Genomic DNA, 21,368 nt, shown 5'->3' on the forward strand with positions numbered 1-21,368 from the left:
CGTTTACAAGATTTATCTTCCTGCTGTTCCTTGTTTGTGTCATTTGTATGTGTATTTTAAATAGTTAATATTTCAATTAAAATACACCTTTCACATCTCCTCCACTTTCTTGAAGTTTCAGCGACTTTTATGTAAACTGTTTTCACTCAGTTAAACAAGTGACTGCATCTATGGTGAGGTCGAGCTTAACGCCGCGCTCATTATGCTGATTTATGTCACATCCCTTTTTGTTTGGTTTTTACTGTTGGATTTTTTTTCTCTGCACAAACAAATGTACATAATATATGTATTTGCATTTACATGAAGTCTATAGCTCCCATTAAACAGAAGAAGCACAAAGATGTGTCCTCTTTCCAGCTCTGCCTTTGAAGCTGGTAAACTAAAGCGGATTTCTGCTCCTTTGGGAACAATCTGCAGAGAGAAAAAGGAAATGCAAGTGAAATGTTTCGTCTCCGCCCAGCTCAAAGTCAGATTTTACTTGACTGGATGTATTTCCTGCTGTGCTTCTGCCTACGTAGAGCGTAAACTCCACCCTGAACTTTACGTCTTTGTCTGTTCTGCTGCATGTGAGAGTCTTCAGCGTGATCAGCAGCTGAGCGGCAGCGACCCGAGGGCTGATTTTGGGCGAAAAACTCCACATAAAAAGAGCTGTGTACTGACATCCATCTTGTTTAGTGAACAAGATTAAAGTTACTTACAGTTCAGAAGTCTGTCTCTGCAGTGAGCATGTGCACGGTTCGACTGAGATTAAGAAACTGACTTTTAACAGCAGAGAGCGAGCATCTACAGTGTGATTCATCTGTTTCTGTCTGCAAAGTTGTGTCCATTTCCCAAGGTAGGATGGCATCTTTATATAACTTGCTTTGTTAAAAACCAGCAATCCAAAAGAATAAGAGAGAAAATTTATATAAAAACCACTGTATGTTTGCTGTATTTTGCTTGATAAATAACCGCTGACTGCATTAAAGTTATATGAATCCTTCATGCTGTCATGGACGGTCCTATGTCAGCACCCACATGTCACAAAAAGCAGCAATACACTTAACTTGAAGCCTCAATACAATTTAAAGGCTGAGCTATATAAAAATTCTGCCCTCATATAACTGTCTTCAACAGTAAAATTAGCTATAGAGACCAAAACTGTTACTTTTACCGGGCTGTAAACATGTTTTTTTCTGCTATGAAGTTTGGCCTTTTAACATGGGAGTCTATGGAGATTGACTCGCTGCTGGAGGCTGCCTCAAGTGGACATTTTATGAACTGCGGTTTTTTGCACTTCCATGCTGGGTTTACCAAAACAGTTGTTGTTTTACATTCTGTCAGCCCAGCAACCTTCTAATCAGTCAGCTTTATTAAATCAGCTTTTATCATTACATAGGCTTAGTTGTAAAATATTTCATGCAATGGAGAGTTCTGTGTAAATACAAATTGTAAGTTAGTGTTTGCTATTTTTGCATCATCTTTTTGGGGTCACATACAAGTTCAAGTGTCATTTTTGTTTTTCTTCATGTGTTATTAAGTCGATGAACAATGTAAGCTGCTTTTATACCTTTCTACTGCTCAATAATGAGGAAATGGGACAGCGGCACACCAATCAAATGTTGAGTAGGTCGTCTTTATGCTGTTAAAACACCTCTGACCTGGAACAGTCCGGACACAGCATCTTTGCACATCTAACCAGTTCCTCAGCACATATAAAAATGATGCCTACTGACTAATCTTTTCTCTTTGAAAATACCACCTCCATTCCTAGAAGATACAATGAAGCTCAATGCACTTGAAAAGTTCTCTTAGAAAGGTAGGCCTTTTCAGATACCATCTAAACCCTTTTCTTTCCCTGCCGAGCACCGATATAAAAGACATAAACTCTCAGTGGAAGGAACTCTTCCCTTTTTCTATTCTTTTTTTCATGGGAGAGAAAGAAATTTCAAAGTAGTTTCATTGTTCCATGGGCCTTTGTATCGTGATATAATGCCAAAACTGAGACTGATAAAGGACTAAAGCCTCGTCCTCGCTGACCTCGTAGGATTTGCTGTAAGCTTTCTTATCGGTGATGATTTTATATTTCTTCTGTAGTTGCTCTTGAGAGTTTAACACTGCCAGAGCTGCAGCTGAAAGAATAAGGCTAAAAAGACCTCACACTGCAGAAGAGTCAATCAAAATAACGCATTATTGTGACAGAATATGGAATCCCATACAGTCAGATCAGCTCATGAGAAAGTTGAATTTTTCAGCCTGGTTAGCATTCACATGGTTGGCAGTTATTTGTCGTTTGTTCCTTCTGGCATTTAGCTGCAGCAATGATGTTGCTTTTGGCCTGTATTATCGTCTGAAGCCCCTAATGTTGGTTCAGGATTACAGTTTTTCCTTCGTGTGGGAAATGAGCATCTCTGCACTTTTCCATGTTTGGTCATTTAAAGCCAGTACCAAGAATTTCATATGAAGGAGCTCAAAGCAAAGTTCAGTCACTCTGGGTTGAATTAACCAGTTGATATCCATCTATCCACTATCTATACACCGCTTAATCCTCATTAGGGTCACGGAGGGGCTGGAGTCTGTCTGACTTAGGGCGAAGGCATGGGACACCCTGGACAATTCCTTGTTGTGCTCCCCAAATTCTAGCAGTCAACTGATAGCATTTTTTCAGGGTCAATAACGATTTTTGGTAAGAATGTTTTATTGCCCATTAAGGCCCATATCTTAAAGTATTATTCGTTACTGTTTTCCAGACAAGTTTTATGGGTAATCTACGATTGCCTTCTGACTTGGTCGCTAGCCATTAGCATAGTCGTTGCCACTGTAAAAGCAGCTAACGTCAACAAAAAGAGGCAAAAAAATTTGATAAAATAGCTACAAAGCGAGAAAAAATTGACAAAAAAACAAGACAAACGATTACACAAACGAGACAAAAAATGACAAAAATGACACACAATGACACACATTGTATATGAAAGTGTGCAATGACAATAAAGGTTTGATTGGTTGACTGACTGACTGACTGATTGGTTGACTGACTGACTGACTGACTGATTGGTTGACTGACTGACTGACTGACTGACTGACTGATTGATTGATTGACTGATTGATTGACTGATTGATTGATTGATTGATTGATTGATTGATTGATTGACAAAACATCACATAAAGCAAAATGCAAATGACAAAAATAAGACAAAAAACACAAGGGAGACAAAAAGGAAACACAAACCGATAAAAACGAGAAACAACATGACTAAAACACGAGACAAACAACAAAAATTAGACAAAAATAGGACAAAATATTTTAAAAACAAGACATAAAAGAACAATGAGCAATCTAGTATTTTAAACTATGATCAAAACAACTCGTCATGGTCTAGAAAATATTTTAAATTTATAGTTTTACTACTTTTCAATTAGCAGTTAATGTCTTCTCTGGAATTTTTACATTTTGAGGGCCGGATTGGACCCTCTGGGGGACCGCTTTAGGCCCGTGGGCCTCATGTTTGACACCCCTGAGCTACAATCAGACAATAAAAACATCAATACGAACAATCAGAAAAATGCCAAATATCTGCCTCAATAATTAGTCAGGCTGATTCTCAGTTCCTGCTTAGGGAGCATCGTCCTGATGGAAACCACTGCTTTTTTTTTTTTTTTTAATGTATTTAACCCCAGAGGTGTCGTGAACTCCTGTTATCTTTCTTGTACTTGCAGACAACATTACTAGATCCTGCTAATCACCATCACTGGGCTGTTAGCCTGTTAGCCTCTGACCTCTCTTACATCAGTGTGGTATTTTCACCGTCAAGCCTGCAGCTGATGAGGTGTGTTTTCTCGCTCAGGCAGCCAAATCAAAATCACTTCCTCTACCCGCTGTCCGATTATTTGACATTTACTCCAGCAGTCAGTGAGCTTCCTGTCGGTGTTCTCCATCCTGTGTTTAAGAGAGAAAGAGCCTGAAAGAGCAGAAGGTATCTGAATAAACTGATGGGCCTACTTACTGAAGTAACAATCGTGTGTGTGTGTGTGTGTGTGTGTGTGTGTGTTTCTGGGCGCCGCTTCCTCCTGTTAAATGTCACGGATGTTTTGAATGTCAACTGCCAGGGAGTTACAGAACAGCTTTTGAGTTACAACTTCTAAGCGGTTCCAGTCTGGGTCCTCGTTTGGCATTTATCTCAAAGCTACAAGTGGCAGGAGCATCGGTCAGTTCATGAGTGTTTATGTGAGCCAAAAAGGTATAGAACCGTGTAGCAGCAGGCTAATTAGCTGCTTTAAAAGGTGCTTAAAACTGCTAAGAGCATTGGTGTGAAACATGCGACACGCGGGCCAAAACCGGCCCTCCGGAGGGTCCAATCCGGCCCGCAGGACGACTTTGTGAAGTGCAAAAATTACAGAGAAGACATTAACTACAGGTTGAAAATTTGTCAAACTAAGTTGTTTTGATCATAAAGTAAAACACTGGATTGTTCATTGTTCTTTTGTAATTCTGCATCTCATTTTTGCAATATTTTATCTCATTTTTTGCTGTTTTTTTTATCGTTTTTGTCATTTGGTTCTTGTTTTTATCATTTTGTGTTTCCTTTTTGTCTCACGTCTTTTTTTGTCTAATTTTTTTGCCGTTTTGTTCCTTTTTTTGCCATTTTTTGTCTCGTTTGCATCCATTTTTTGTCGATTTGTAACTCTTGTGTCAAACTTTTGTTTCTTTTTTGGTTTGTTTTGTGTCATTTATCTCATTTTTTGTAATATTTTGCCTTGTTTTTGTTGCTTTTTGCCATTTTGTGTCTCGTGTTTTTGTCGTTTTGTTTCTCATTTTTGTTGTTTTATGCTTCCTTTTTGTCGCTTGTGTTTGCGTTTGTCATTTTGCGTTTGCTTTATTCGTTGTTTTGTGTGTTGTTTTTGTCGTTTTGTTTCTTTTTTGTCATTCTTTGTCACGTTTGTGTCATTTGTGTGATTTTTTTTGCTTAGCTTTTGTCCATTTTTTTGTCGCTTTGTGACATTTAGCAAATTTTTTGTCTGTTTTTTTTGTTTCATGTCGTTTGTCTCAGTTTTGTAAGACTTTGTCTTGCTATTGTTGTGTTTTTTGTCTTTTTTTGTCTGACTTTTGCCGTTTTGATCATAAAGTAAAATACTACATTGTTCAGTTCCAGATAGCTGTGACTAAATGCTTTGTAGATGAACTTTGATCTGGAAGTTGTAATGTGTAACCGTTAAACTGAGGCAAAATGTTGTTGAAATTGAATTTATTTTTCTTGAGAGATTTCAGGTTGTTCATGATGTTTTCTAAAAAGATAATTAATTAAATGGGAACATTTTCAGAATGTACTTGTTGGCACTAAAACAAAGGTTGTGGTTATTTATAGTGTAGTCTGCTGTGATTTAACTGGTCACTGGAGATCAAACTGGGCTGAATGTGGAACCTGAACCAAAATGAGTTTGACACCCCTGGCTAAAAGGATCTCTGGACAGGCTCTGATGTATTTACTGCTCATTATGACTAAATGAGGAAAGAGTTATCTGCCAGAAGTCCAGGTTTAGCATAAGAATGAAATCTGTGAAGCGACACAAGCAGAGACGTTGCAGATTATTACAGTACAGAGAGGGAAAAAAGAGGTGGGAGTTGACCTAGATGCAGCATCAGAGCTGCTACAAATAATTCACAGACTCAAAAAAAGCATCACTTGAATGTTCATGAATGGAAAAGCAGATGGGGACGGGAAGACCTCCTAAATCTGCCCCGCTTCTTCAAAAAATTAGACAAACTGGACCGAGATGCCGAGTCTGAGCCCTTTGTGTATAAATTATGTTGAGCCGTTTCATCGGTGCAGAATCTGATGAGAGGATGTGGAGTCCAGCCGGTGCAGACACACTGCTTAGGCACACGCATGCATGCTCATCCAGCCTCACACAAAACATAAAATAAGCTGCACACCGTTCACGCTCGGGGGTGAGTCGACCAGACGCCCGCTCAAGCTAACCGTGCACGATAATTCTGAGCTGCTGAGCACATTACACAAAGGCTGCCGCCTATCACAAAGGACTGCAGGGAAGAAAAACTGTGATAGTAACACAACAAAGATTCATTCATTTATTCATTCCTTCTTCAAATCAATCCGTTCGAGCTTCAGCAGCGTTAGAAGTTACTTCCTCCAGCTCGTCCTGAGGGATCCGCAGCTGTTCCCCGGCCAGATGGCAGATAAAATCCCTCCAGCGAGTCGTGGATCAGCCTCAGGGCCTCCATCCTTCCAGCTAACTGTTAGACTTGGAAGCAGAGGAGCCCAGAAGGCATCCTTAACAGAATCACCTCAGCTGGCTTCCCTCAGCATGCAGGAGCATCGGGTCTAAGTTCTGCCACTACCGGATCAACTGCCCGTTTGCACATACGCGACAGTAAGGGATGTCAAACAGGCGGCCCACGGGCCAAAAGTGGACCCCACAGAGGGTCCGAACCGATCCGTGGGACGACTTTGTGAAGTGTAAAAATTACAGAGAAAACTCTAACTGCTGATTGTAAATTAGTAAAACTATGAATTTAAGGTCATTTCTAGAAAATGACAAGTTTTTTTGATCATTAAGTAAAATACTAGACTGTTCTTTTATCATTTTGTGTCTCATTTTTGTAATTTTTTTTCTGTTTTTTGTCTGACTTTTGTCGTTCGTCTCATGTTTTTGTCGTTTTGCGTTTCCTTTTTGTCTCGCTTGTGTTTTTATCTTCATTTTGACATTTTGTGTTTTGCTGTATTCGTTGTTTTGTGTATCATTTGTGTCATTTTGTGATGTTTTTGTAATTCTTTGTCTGTTTTTTGTTGTTTTTTTGTCTGACTTTTGTCGTTCGTCTCATGCTTCTGTCGTTTTGTGTTTCCTTTTTGTCTCGCTTGTGTTTTTTCTTAATTTTGTAATTTTGAGCTTTGCCTTTTTCGCTGTTTTGTGTGTCATTGGTGTCATTTTGTGTCTCATTTTTGTAATTTTGTCGTTTTTTTGTCTGTGGTTTGTCTGATTTTTGTCATTCGTTTCATGTTTTTGTCGTTTTGTGTTTCCTATTTGTCTCGCTTGTGTTTTTGTCTTAATTTTGTCATTTTGTGTTTTGCTGTATTCGTCGTTTTGTGTATCATTTGTGTTATTTTTGTCTCACTTGTGTTCCTCTTCCTCTGGAGGACCACTTTTGGCCCGCAGGCCGCATGTTTGACACCCCTGCTATAACTAAAGCTGTGTATCTTTAGATATTCATGCGGAGTCAAACCCACAAGTGCACTATTCTAAGACTTATTTAGCGTCTGAATTTGTTCATTTTGTGCGACATTTCCTGAATCTTTATTAACAGACAAATATCCAGTCGGTGTGAACAGAAACCCGTAACGAGCAGCAGAGATCTCAGCTCTGATTCAGTCTGTTCAGCAGGAAAAGTCTCTCAGCCCATGAGTCACCCTCTGCTCTGTCATCTGTTCCTCTCTGAACCTCCAGCTTTAGTTCTTAGATTGAATACGACACCTGCACATCTATGATCCCAATATAGACACCACAACCTTCGCTTTTTAGTTTATTACATGTGGAAATGAAACGCAGCCAAAAATACACCTCATTTCCTGTCTGCTGCTGCACACACAAAAGCATGCTGTCATGTCTGTGTGTTACAGTGCATCCGGAAAGTATTCACAGCGCGTTACCTTTTCCACATTTTGTTATGTTACAGTCTTATACCAAATCGGATTCAATTCATTTTTTCCTTAAAATTCTACACACAACACCCCATAATGACAACATGAAAAAAGTTTTTTGAGATTCTTGAAAATTTATTAAAAATAAAAAACTAAGAGACCACATGTACATAAGTATTCACAGCCTTTGCTTAATACTTTGTTGATGCACCTTTGGCAGCAATTACAGCCTCAAGTCTTTTTGAATATGATGCCACAAGCTTGGCACACCTATCTTTGAGCAGTTTTGCCCATTCCTCTTTGCAACACCTCTCAAGCTCCATCAAGTTGGATGGGGAGCGCCGGTGCACAGCCATTTTCAGATCTCTCCAGAGATGCTCAATTGGATTCAAGTCCGGGCTCTGGCTGGGCCACTCAAGGACATTCACAGAGTTGTCCTGAAGCCACTTCTTTGCTATCTTGGCTGTGTGCTTAGGGTCGTTGTCCTGCTGAAAGATGAACCGCCGCCCCAGTTTGAGGTCAAGAGCGCTCTGGAGCAGGTTTTCATCCAGGATGTCTCTGTACATTGCTGCATTCATCTTCCCCTCTATCTTGACTAGTTTCCCAGTTCCTGCTGCTGAAAAACATCCCCACAGCATGATGCTACCGCCACCATGCTTCACTGTAGGGATGGTATTGGCCTGGTGATGAGCAGTGCCTGGTTTCCTCCAAACAAAACGCCTAGCATTCACACCAAAGAGTTCAATCTTTGTCTCATCAGACCAGAGAATTTTTTTGCTGATGGTCTGAGAGTCCTTCAGGTGCCTTTTGGCAAACTCCAGGCGGGCTGCCATGTGCCTTTTACTAAGAAGTGGCTTCCGTCTGGCCACTCTACCAAACAGGCCTGATTTGTGGATTGCTGCAGAGATGGTTGTCCTTCTGGAAGGTTCTCCTCTCTCCACAGAGGAACGCTGGAGCTCTGACAAAGTGACCATGGGGTTCTTAGTCACCTCTCTGACTAAGGCCCTTCTCCCCCGATTGCTCAGTTTAGATGGCCGGCCGGCTCTAGGAAGAGTCCTGGTGGTTCCAAATGTCTTCCATTTACGGATGATGGAGGCCACCGTGCTCATTGGGACCTTCAAAGCAGCAGAAATTTTTCTGTACCCTTCCCCAGACTTGTGCCTCGTCACAATCCTGTTTCGGAGGTCTACAGACAATTCCTTTGACTTCATGCTTGGTTTATGCTCTGACATGCACTGCCAACTGTGGAACCTTATATAGACAGGTGTGTGCCTTTCCAAATCATGTCCAATCAACTGAATTTGCCACAGGTGGACTCCAATTAAGCAGTAGAAGCGTCTCAAGGATGATCAGTGGAAACAGGATGCACATGAGCTCAATTTAGAGCTTCATGGCAAAGGCTGTGAATACTTATGTACATGTAATTTCTTTGTTTTTTATTTTTAATAAATTTGCAAGACTCTCAAAAAAACTTTTTTCATTTTGTCATTATGGGGTGTTATGTGTAGAATTTTAAGGGAAAAAAATAATTGAATCCGATTTGGAATAAGGCTGTAACATAACAAAATGTGGAAAAAGTGAAACGCTGTGAATACTTTCTGGATGCACTGTATTTACTCATCTGCTAGGCATTTTCTCAATTATTTGACTTTTTGTCGATGATCAGACAGGTATTTTTGGAACCCAGAGTTATTCAAAACATGCAAAAATCTCAGAGGAGCTAGAACCTGTGAATCCTTAAAAAATGAAAGACAACTTCTAAACCAGGGGTGTCCAACATGAGGCCCGTGGTCCAAAAGTGGTCCTCCAGAGGGTCCAATCCGGCCCTCAAAGTGTAAAAATCACAGAGAAGACATTAACTGCAGATTGTAAATGAGTAAAACTATAAATTTTAAATCATTTCTAGACCATGACAAGTTGTTTGGATCATAAAGTAAAATACTAGATTGTTCTTTGTTTTGTTATTTTGTGTCTCGTTTTTGTAACATTTTGTCTTGCTTTTGTTGTTTTCTGTCTGACTTTTGTCGTTTGTCTCACGCTTTTGTCGTTTTGCGTTTCCTTTTCGTCCCGCTCGTGTTTCTTCTCTTCTTTTTGTCATTTTGTTTCTTGATTTTGTCATTTTTTTTGTCTTGTTCTTGTCGCTTTGTAACTTTTTGGTCTAATTTTTTGTCTCTTCTTTGTTTTGTTTTGTGTCGTTTGTCTCATTTTTGTCGTTTTAAGTCTCGTTTTTGTCATATTTTTGTCTTGCTTTTGTTGTTTTTTGTCTGACTATTGTCGTTGGTCTCGTGCTTTTGTCGTTTTGTGTCTCATTTTTGTAACAGTTTGTCTTGTTTTGGTTGTTTTTGTCTCATTTTGTCGTTTTGTGTTTCCTTTTTTGTGTTTTTTGTCTGGTTTTTGTTATTTTGTGTTTTGCTTTATTCGTTGTCTTTTGTCTCGTTTGTCCGTTTCTTCGTTGCTTTGCGTCTCATTTTTGTCATATTTTGTCTTGCTTTTGTTGTTTTCTGTCTGACTTTTGTCGTTTGTGTCATGCTTTTGTCGTTTTGCGTTTCCTTTTCGTCCCGCTCGTGTTTCTTCTCTTCTTTTTGTCATTTTGTTTCTTGATTTTGTCGTTTTTTGTCTTGTTCTTGTCACTTTGTAACTTTTTTGACTAATTTTTTGTTTCTTCTTTGTTTTGTTTTGTGTCATTTGTCTCGTTTTTGTCGTTTTAAGTCTCGTTTTTGTCATATTTTTGTCTTGCTTTTGTTGTTTGCTGTCTTGCTTGTCTGACTTTTCTCGTTTGTCTCATGTTTTTGTCGCCTTGTTTCTCTTTTTGCATTTTTTTCTCCGTTATTTAGAGGTTATTATGTTGTGATTTTACTGCTCCGGCGCTCTTCAGATCAGACTGGGCTGAATGTGGAACCTGAACTGAAATGAGTTTGAGGATTCTTCTGATTTTCTGAACACGGAGGAGCTGCTCAGGGATTCAGAAGAAGACTTTGCTGCTCTCTGCTGGAGGGAATTAAGAATATAATTTCTACACTGCAAAGAAAAATCAAGAATTTTGCTCAAAATGCAGGCATGAAACAGAAAATAAACCCTCATCTGATAGGACTGTTAGCTTATTTGGATTTTTAGAACTGTTATTACTCTCCGCTCTGTATTTATGACGTCTGTTTCTTGTCTGGAACATCCTGGATGAAGCATCTTTTCTCTCTTTCCGGGCTTTTTCTGCTTTCTCTGATCCAAACATTGCATCTGAAGACAGCCTTTATAACGCGTCTCACAGATTACGAGCTGATCGATGCTTTTCTTTTGTGCCCGTCTGGAGCATTTCTGCCATTTAATATAGACTTTTAGCAGAATCTGTGCCTGTAAAGGGAGAAATAATCCATCTAATCACAGAGAAATTGTGCAAAAGCAGACAAGCATGAACACAGGAAGGACAACAGTGAAAACAGAAGGGAAATGTCCTCTTTTCTTGTCGGTGCAGAGCCGACTGAAGGCCTGTCATTAACTGTGCAGCAGCAGCAGCTCATATCTACAGTAATGCAGCGGACAGGTCTAATATGTGGCGAGCGACGGCACCGGAGCCGCTGCAAATGCATCCCACACTTCTGCGAGCACCAGCAATTTCCTCTCCATTTCCCCCACAGTCACGCAGCGTTCCTGTGCTTACTCCTGCTGGCTGCATACTGAATATCAAATGCTACATAATTCAAACGGCAAACCTTTATTATTCTGGGGTGATGTATTTTCTTCCTCGCTCTCAAAGACTGTTCATTAGATTACAGGGAAAATGGCAAAACTCCAAGATTAGCGAGGACCGACCTTGAGCTCCACTGCAGCAGGACGTTATTTAGGAAAATGTGGGAAACAAAAAGAGCTTTGCAAGAGAAAAAACACGCTGATAATGAAGCGTTTTCTGTTGTTCAATGGGAGAAAGAGTTGATATAAAATGACACTTTAAATCAGGGGTCAAACATGAGGCCCGTGGTCCAAAAGTGGTCTTCCAGAGGGTCCAATCCGGTCCTCAAAGTGGAAAAATTCCAGAAAAAACATTAACTGCAGATTGTAAATTAGGAAAACTATAAATTTAAAATAATTTCTAGAACATGACAAGTTGTTTTGATCCGAAAGTAAAATATGATATTGTTCTGTTGTCATTTTTGTAATATTTTATCTTGTTTTTGTCTTTTTTTGTCTGACTTTTGTTGTTTGTCTCGTGTTTTTGTCGTTGTGCGTCTCGTTTTTGTCATTTTGTTTCTCGTTTTTGTCATTTTGTGTCTCAGTCTTGTAATACTTTATCTTGTTTTTGTCTTTTTTTGTCTTTTTTTGTTTTTTGTCTCATGTTTTTGTTATTTTGTGTCTCAATCTTGTAATATTTTATCTAGTTTTTGTCTTTTTTTGTCTGACTTTTGTTGTTTGTCTCGTGTTTTCGTCGTTGTGCGTCTCGTTTTTGTCATTTTGTTTCTCGTTTTTGTCATTTTGTGTCTCAGTCTTGTAATACTTTATCTTGTTTTTGTCTTTTTTTGTTTTTTGTCTCATGTTTTTGTTGTTTTTGTCTTTTTTTGTCTGACTTTTGTTGTTTGTCTCGTGTTTTTGTCGTTGTGCGTCTCGTTTTTGTCATTTTGTTTCTAGTTTTTGTCATGTAGCGTCTCATTTTTTAAAAAATAATTTGTCTCGCATTTGTTGTTTTGTGTCTTTTTTATGTGAATTTTGTCGTTTGTCTCATCTTTTTGTCGTCTTGTGTTTTGCTCTGTTCATTGTTTTGAGCATCGTTTAGGTCGTTTGTGGGGGTTTTTGTCTCACTTGTGTTGTCTATTTTTTGTTGTTTTGTTGTTCGCCTTTTTCATTTTTTGTCATTTGTATAATTTTTTGTCTTGCATTTGCCGTTTGTCCATTTTTTGTCGCTTTGTAACTTTTTTGTCATATTTTTTGTCTCTTTTTTGTTTTGTTTCATGTCATTTCTCTAATTTTTTGTCATTTTGCGTCTCATTTTTGTAATATTTTGTTGTTTTTTTTGTCATTTTGATCATAAAGTGAAATCCTACATTATTAATTTCCAGATATCTGTGACTAAATGTGTTCCTTTGTAAACACTCTGTGATGTGGAAACGATAAACTGAGGCTGAATCTTGTTGACACTGAATAAATTTCAGGTTGTTCGTGATGTTTTATAAAAAGATAATTCCTTAAATGTGACCATTTTTGCACTAAAACAAGGAAAAATGTGGAGTTGTGGTTATTTATAGGTTATTATTCTGTGATTTTACTGGTCACAGGAGATCAAACTGAGCTGAATGTGTAACCTGAACGAAGATGAGTTTGACTCTCCTGCTTTAATTAAAACCTCCTGATGCAGTCAATCATATTTAATTTAAGCTGCATTGTGCTTTTCTACCACAAGATGGCAAACTCAGTGTCTCACCAAATCCACACGGAGATAAATCCTCATCCAAACTCTTCATTATCTAACCGTCACTTCGATGAAAAAAGAAAAGACAACTCCTCAAACTTTCCTTTTTCTTTCCGTCACATTAAACTTCCTGTGACTAACACAGGATAGGCAGTGTTCAGAAGGTTGGTGGGTTGAAAAAAAAAACCCTTTTAAAGCTAAATAAACATTAGTGTCAGCCTGGAGTACAGTGTGCTGCCTCCAGTCTTCAAACAGCAGCCGGAGCATCTTTAATGAAATCTGGTGGAGGCTGCAGAGACGAGGAAGCAGAATATTACAGAGCCGTGACGGAGTGGAAAAAGTCCAGGTTTGAAAGTGGTTTTCTGAAGCGAGACGTCTGCTTTCCCTTCAGACGGCGACACCTCTGCTTTAAGATGACACTTTATATCTGTATTTAACTAAAGCTGGAAGCCAAACGCTGACATTGTTTGAAGTCAGTTTTTAGAATCAATTTTCCGTCCAGACCTGTTAAACCAGAACACGCTTTGATTTACGAGGACGGCTGAGAAACGTCTGCAGAATGTGTGAAATTACAAAAGCAAGACCTGCTTTTGGATTCTTCTCACAACACAAAGCTCACTTTAACACACGCTTTATGAATGATTCAGGCCCGTCAAACTCATCTCAGTTTAAGTTCCACATTTAAGGAATTCTCTTTCTACAAAACTTCATGAACAACCTGAAATGTCGTAAGGAAAATAAATTCAGTTTCAGCAACTTTATTGCTCAGTTTATCATTTAGATATCACAAAAAAAAGAGACAAAGAAGTTACAAAGCGACAGTAAAATGGACACAAATGTGACAAAAAATGACAAAGAAAGGAACAAAACGACAGAGAAATAGACAAACTACACAAGCGAGGCAAAAAAAAGGCAAAACATCAAAAACAATACGCAAAACAACAAATAAAGCGAAACACGAAATGACAAAAATAAGACAATAAACACAAGCTGGACAAAAAGGAAACACAAAATGACAAAAACGTGAGACAAACGATAAAAGTCAGACAAAAACCAGCAAAAACAAGACAAAATATTACAAAAACAAGAGAGAAAATGACAAAAAAATGAGAGAAACGACACAAAATAAAACAAAAAAGGAGACAAAAATTGGATAAAAGAATTACAAAGCGACAAAAAGTGGACAAACAACAAAACCAAGACAAAAAATGACAAAAAATGAGAGAAACAACATAAAATAAAACAAAAAAGAGACAAAAAACTAGACAAAAGACTTACAAAGCGACAAAAACTGGACAAACGACAAAAACAAGACAAAAAATGACAAAAAAATGAGAGAAACGACACAAAATAAAACAAAGAAAAGAGACAAAAAATTAAACAAAAGGATAACAAAGCGACAAAAACTGGACCGACGACAAAAACAAGACAAAAAATGACAAAAGTGAGAAACAAAACTACAAAGTAGACAAAGGACACAAACGACACAAAGAGCAATGAATAAACACAAAATGATAAAATTGAGACACAAAACACAAGTGAGACAAAAAGGAAACACAAAAAGACAAAAACATGAGACAAATGATAAAAGTCAGACAAAAAAAACAACAAAAACAAGACAAAATATTACAAAAAATGAGACAAACGACACAAAATAAAACAAAAACGAGACAAAAAATTAGACAAAAGAATTACAAAGCGACAAAAACTGGATCAACGACAAAAACAAGACAAAAAATGTCAAAAAATGAGAGAAATTACACCAAAAAAAACCACAAAAGAGACAAAAAATTAGACAAAAGAATTACAAAGCGACAAAAAATGGACAAACGACAAAAACAAGACAAAATATTACAAAAACAAGACACAAAATGACAAAAAATGAGACAAATGACAAAAAATAAAACAAAAACGAGACAAAAAATTAGACAAAAGAATTACAAAGCGACAAAAACTGGATCAACGACAAAAACAAGACAAAAAATGTCAAAAAATGAGAGAAATTACACCAAAAAAAAACAAAAAAGAGACAAAAAATTAGACAAAAGAATTACAAAGCGACAAAAAATGGATCAACGACAAAAACAAGACAAAATATTACAAAAACAAGACACAAAATGTCAAAAAATGAGACAAATGACAAAAAATAAAACAAAAAAGAGACAAAAAATTAGACAAAAGAATTTCAAAGTGACAAAAACTGGACAAACCACAAAAACAAGACAAAAATGACAAAAGTAGACAAAGGACAGACAAAACAACGAATAAACACAAAATGATAAAATCAAGACAAAAAACACAAGCGAGACAGAAATGAAAAACAAAATGACAAAAATGAGAAACAAACAACAATCAGACAAAAACAAAAACAAGACGGGCAGAATGTGGAATCTGAACTTAACTAAACAGACATCTCTGCCTTAAAACCAAAACAAAGACCTGAAACGATTCTTTGCATGCTTTCATTTATGCCTTTCTATCATAACTTTGCATTGTAGCGACAAGCAGAGCGTTAATAGAAAAGTAGACGAGTAAACATTAACGCCTTCCTTCGCTTCATAAAAACAGAGCACAGGACTGTGTGTCTGGCTGAGCACCCTGAATCACAACTGCCATAATCCTGTCTTCAGAGCAGCTAAATCAGCGCTATGAGCTGCCCTCTGCTCTTAATTGTGCCGCGTGAAGTAAGTCGAACAGCTCGACAATTAGCTGTAAATGGGTTGACACGGCAACGCTGAAATACCCATTTTACACTGGTGTGTCAATAGAAAGTGATCATTAACATGACAGATTACATCTCTGCACCTCCGGATCAGACTGCCGGGCTCTGCACTGCAAAAACTCTAAATCTTACCAAGTCTGTTTGTCTTATTTTTAGTAAAAACGTCTCATCTCACTTGATTTAAGATAAATTCATTTGACAAGTGACACTTAAGCAAGATGGAGGGACTTGTTTTAAGCATAGACTGTATATATAGTGGACGTAGCATCTGGCTCCAGAATTGAAGCCCACCCGGAAGTGTCAAAAACTTGCAATATCACGCCGTCCGCTAGGGTTGGCTCCAAAAAGCTTTCTCTCCATAGACCCCAATTCATTTTTGGAAAAAATAAAATTTGATAGACTGATGTTCTACAGCTCAGGATTTTTTTCCCGTTAGTTTTCATGGTCAAAATGAGAGATCAGGTGGCCGATCTTAAAATAAATCAATACTGAATTTTAAATAAATCGTTAAAGTTGGCGGAGCCAGGGGGCGTGGCTATACTTGATGGACAGCAACAGAAGCCTCTGCGGCAAAACGTGGGCGGGATAAGACAGTCCTCAGCCAATCCTGCCCCTAGTTGCTCTCCGGTCCAGTCTGTTTGATGACGTTTTTTACGTCACTGGCTCCAAAAAATCCAAAACGGCGACCAGGAAGTAGCAAAATCCGGGCTTCATTTTCTCGCCGTTGAAACCAACGGGTGACGTCACGGTTAGTTTACGCCTGGTTTTAAGACGACGCATCTTAAATGTCTTTAGTCAAACGATCTTGAAATGATCTTGTTTTAAGCCTCCTGTCGTCCTGCTGGTCATGTTGACCAATTTTAAAGTTTAAAAATGTGGGGAAAAAAATATTTTCACAGTGAAGACTTTTCTAAAAAAATTTGGGGAAATATTTGAACATTTTTTGGTGGAAATAAATAAAGAAATATTTTTTAAAAAATTTTCTTAAAGAAAATATTAGAATTTTTCCCAATATATATGTAATCACTTTAGATATTTTTAGGATTTTTGGAAGATTTCTATTCATTTTCTAAAAATATTCACAATTTTTATATTTTTTTTACTTTTATTTCTTGCCAAATTTAGGGATTTTTTTTTAATTTAGGGAAACTTAATGAATTTTCTTCCTGAAGAATCTGCTTTTTTTTTTCTTTTTTTTTTAGAAATTTGGGATTTAGATTTTTTTTAGATAAGGAAGCAATATTTTTTGGTGGCGTAAATGAGGACAACAGGAGGGATAAGACATCTAGACTTGACAATCCTGATAAAATACAGCTTAAAATAAGTTCTCCCAGCTAATTTTAAAATCTCAAGATCACATCTTATTTCAAGAAGTCTTACCAAGTCACTTGTTCTATTGGCAGATTTTTCCCCTTATTTCAAGGTAAAAGTTCCTTGAAATAAGTTTATTTTTCCTTGTTTTGAGAGGGGCATTTTTTCCAGTGTGAGCGCGCTCACATCCAGGGTGAAATGTCCCTCCCTGCCTCCCATAGTGATGTGTTTTGGGGTTGGACTGAAATGAATGTCAGGCCTTTGTGAGCCCCGACACGAGCGTTTAACGGGCTGCTCCCTGAATGTTTTACATCACAGACGTCTGACAGGTGAAGACAGGAGCGTAACATCTGACAAAGAGGCCGTGATGAGCAACAGCACCGACAACATTCATCCTCATCTGGTATTAACAGCTGAGGTTTCTGTTATTCCATTAAAGCATGATGGAGCCGGGATGAGTGTGAGTCGGGTAAAAAAAGGTGTCTCTGAACTAACCTGGTGGTGTTTAACCCTCCTGTTGTCCTCATTTACAGGCACCAAAAAATATAGTTTCCTTGTCTCAAAAAAAATCCCAAAAATTCAGCGAAAAAATTCCTCAAATTTCCGGAAATCTGCAAAACCTTCAGGAAGACAATTCCAGTAATTCAATAAAAGTTTTCCTCAAAAGTTTTATTTCAGAAAATCCCCCAAGTTTGACAAAAAAAATTCCTGTAAATAATTTAAAAAATGTAAAAATCTTCCAAAAAAATCTGAAAATATTTTAAATGATTACATATATATATCAATAAAACTTCAAATGTTTTCTTTAAGAAGGTTCACATAAAAATCAAGCAAAATCCAGCGAATTTCGCTGGATTTTGCTTGATTTTTATGTGAATCTTCTTAAAGAAACATTTTTTTTCAACATTTTTTTTTTCCACCAAAAAAATGTTCGAACATTTCCCAGAAATGTTGAAATGTGGACGTTTTCACTGTGAAAATATATATTTTTTCCACATTTTCAAACTTTAAAACAGTCAATTTGGCCCGCAGGACGACACGAGGGTTAAACATCTCAAATTAGGAGGTTACAATCAATTTTTGAGTGAAAAATTACTATTTTTTTAAGCATATCTGGCTTATTTTAAGACACCTAAGCTTGACAATCCTGGTAAACTATATCTTAAAATCTCAATGTTCTACATATCATATCGTATTTCACCAAGCTAAGGAAATAGAAGGTAATATTGTACTAATGCACATAAACTGATCAACTCAACCCTTCCCCACCTCTATACAAGTGAAAAAGCATTAAATGTTATCAGCTGACAGCTTTTCAGGGGCTGTAGTTTTTAAATAAATCCTGATTTTAGGGGAATCTGCAGCCTCCTATTGCGGTCATCCAGAAAATGAATCATTTACAGCCGATGTCCCGGAGAGCCAAAAAATATGTTTCGTCTATTAGAACAAAATCCACTGCAGCTGTAGCTGGAACACTTTGATGTTAGCCCAAATTATCCTCTTTTTTTTTCTTTTTTTTGGGGGGGTATCCATGGAAACAAGATCACTACACCAAAGATCACTGCTTTTTAACAGCAAAATGTTTTTTTATGATGACAAAGTTGTATCTATGCGGACGTTTACGAGTTCTTCAAAGGGAATCAAAGCACGTTTTAATCATTTCCTGTCATGTGGAATTAGTCGTGAGCTTTTAAACCCTCGTGTCGTCCTGCGGGTCAAATTGAGTCGTTTTAAAATTTGAAAATGTGGGGAAAAAAAATATTTTCTGATGTCTACATTTTCAACATTTTTGAGAACTCTTGGATCATTTTTTGGCGGAAAACAAATGTTTAAGAATATTCATTAAAAAAATCAAATAAAAAACGAAATAATTTCACTGAATTCTGGTTGATTTTTTTATGAATGTTCTCGAAGAAAATATTACAAGTTTTACTGATATATATGTAATCACTTTAGGTATTTTAAGGATTTTTTTTTGGGAAGATTTTTATAAACAAAAATAAAGAATTTTCTTGCCAAATTTGGGGGATTTTTTACAATAATTTTTTAGGGAAATTTTTAAGAAATAATTGGACTTTTCTTCCTGAAGGTTTTGCAAATTTTCAGAAATTAGGGGATTTTTTTTGCTGAATTGTTGGATTTTTTTCATACACTTGGTGCCCATAAATGAAGACAACAGGAGGGTTAACTGAATCACAGGAAGCCTCACGTGTCGTTTTAGGTCACGTGGCCTCGGTGTCCCGTCGCTGTCAGACAGACCGGATCCATGAAGGCCTCCTGGGACCGGCTCAGTTCCACCTCTGCACTGTGACCCACTTATCTGACAGCGGCTCCGTTAAAACTTTCAGAACAGATGAGCACTTCCCTCGCCGGGCAACAAGGGCAAACATGAGGGAGTGAAGACGGAGCGAGGAAGACGGCCTCAGCGTTGTCAGGTTTGTTCCACTGGCACCGATTTCTGATCTTTACGAGAAGCTTTTTGCTTTTAACTTACTTCACTACAGCAACAAAACGAGCGTACAGAGCCTTGAAAAGACACAGCATCCATCAGAGCAAACATTTAACGAGCGACATCGTCCTGCACCTCTGTGGAAGCTGCACTAAAGTGTCTTTGTGCTGTTTGAAATGCTGTGAATCATTAAAAAAAGGGAAGAAATGCAGAAAATTTTCTTTGATGCATTGATTTAAATTCAAAAAATCTGGAAGCAATATGTTAAGAATTTTTCAGGGTGGTTACAAGAGTTACCAAGTTTTTAAATCCTGCAAACCAGGGGTGCCAAACATGAGGCCCGCGGCCTAAAACTGGTCCTCCACAGGGTTCAATCCGGCCCTCAAAGTGTAAAAATTACAGAGATGGTGAAGAATTTAAATGCAAAGTTTCTCACTTTACTGCTGATCAGCAACCAATTCAATGCAATCTTTTGTCACTTTCTCTCATTAATTTAATACTTTGCATCTCAAATAGTTTCCTTTTACAAAACAAGGATTTAATTTCCAAAATATCAAATATTGTTTTCAAGTTTTCTCTACGATTAAAGGAACAATTAAAGTCCACAAATTCATTTCCAAAGTTTTAAATCGTATAATTGTTTAGTTTTCACCGGAACAGAAAAATGCGCCATCATGCAACACAAACAAGTATTTTATTGATTGTTGTGGTTTTTTTTTCTTTTTTTTTACCATTTATGCTAATATCTGTTTTTAACTTTAATTTATTTAACTTCAGTGTGATTTATTTCAGGGTTCTTGCTTCCTTTTAATTGTTGCTAAGTTTTTTTTTTGACATGGATTCACATACAAGAATTCTAATGTACCTGTGCAAATGGCAATAAATTCTATTCTATTCTATTCCCAAACACAGAAAGAGAGTGAATGTTTTTCTGTGATGGACGTCCAACATTAAGTCACCGATTCACCAACGAGCTCAACTAAACCCAACAACACACACAAGTCAAAAATCCAAAGTCAGTCTAAAAACACACTAAAAAGCAGCTGCCACTGAGTAAAACCTGCATAACAAACACATTCTATAGGCAGATTACTGGCCGTGACCTTTGCTGCTTCTCATTCACACTTTGCTTCCTCTCCGTCAATCGTCATAATCCAATAAATGCAAAACAACCACAGCAAACGAAGTAAAAATCACCACGTTCTCCACACTTACGCCTCGCTTCATGAGCCGGAACCTCGGACCGAAGAAGCACCGAACAGGCAAATGGAAAAAGATTCCCAGTGCAACCATCCAACCAACCGCTGTCTCCACAACACCATCTGCCCCAGATTAATTGTGCAGCTGTACAGTGTTCTCAGTCCCACTGTAATCCGAGGCCGGACCAAGTCAGCGGGGGGCGAGACGGGACGTCGAAACAGAATTCAGGGGCGAAAACGGACAGCGTGACGGAGCTTCTCACCTCAGCACCATGGGACAGACTCCTTTTCCTGAGGGCCGGGGAGGGCTCGGCCGATCGTAGAGGAGTCAGACCTCCGTTCTTCCACGGCTCCCCTGAGGGCGACTTTGGTACAGTCCACACAGGAACACCATCTGAAAGATGACAGGGCAGCGTCAGAGCCGACTGCTGGCGTTTAGTTGACATGAGTGGAATCTACAGAGTGACTTAAAGAATCAAAAGAGGAGGAGGATGGAAAATACTCAGATTACTCCTCTATTTACATCTGACATTTAACCCTCCTGTTGTCTTCATTTACGGGCACCAAAACATGCTGTTTCCTTGTCTGAAAAAAAATCCAAAAATTCAACTAAAAAAAAAATAAATTCCGTAATTCTAAAAATTTGCAAAATCTTCAG

At 37.9% G+C, this 21,368-nt stretch overlaps 2 protein-coding genes across 4 annotated transcripts in view; one reads left to right on the plus strand and one right to left on the minus strand.

The window, feature by feature from the left end:
* Nucleotides 1-21,368, minus strand: part of LOC110961995 (oxysterol-binding protein-related protein 10) — a 133,088-nt gene that overhangs the window by 38,174 nt on the left and 73,546 nt on the right. For all 3 annotated transcript variants that reach the window (XM_051955778.1, XM_051955777.1, XM_051955776.1), the window contains one exon: nucleotides 20,974-21,104. In XM_051955778.1, coding sequence (XP_051811738.1) covers nucleotides 20,974-21,104 — 131 coding nt within the window. The remainder of the gene's footprint in view (nucleotides 1-20,973; nucleotides 21,105-21,368) is intronic.
* Nucleotides 1-21,368, plus strand: part of rps5 (ribosomal protein S5) — a 256,311-nt gene that overhangs the window by 7,914 nt on the left and 227,029 nt on the right. The window lies entirely within an intron of this gene.

The sequence above is a fragment of the Acanthochromis polyacanthus genome, chromosome 11, assembly GCF_021347895.1.
Source record: "Acanthochromis polyacanthus isolate Apoly-LR-REF ecotype Palm Island chromosome 11, KAUST_Apoly_ChrSc, whole genome shotgun sequence".
Classification (NCBI taxonomy): Eukaryota; Metazoa; Chordata; class Actinopteri; family Pomacentridae; genus Acanthochromis; species Acanthochromis polyacanthus.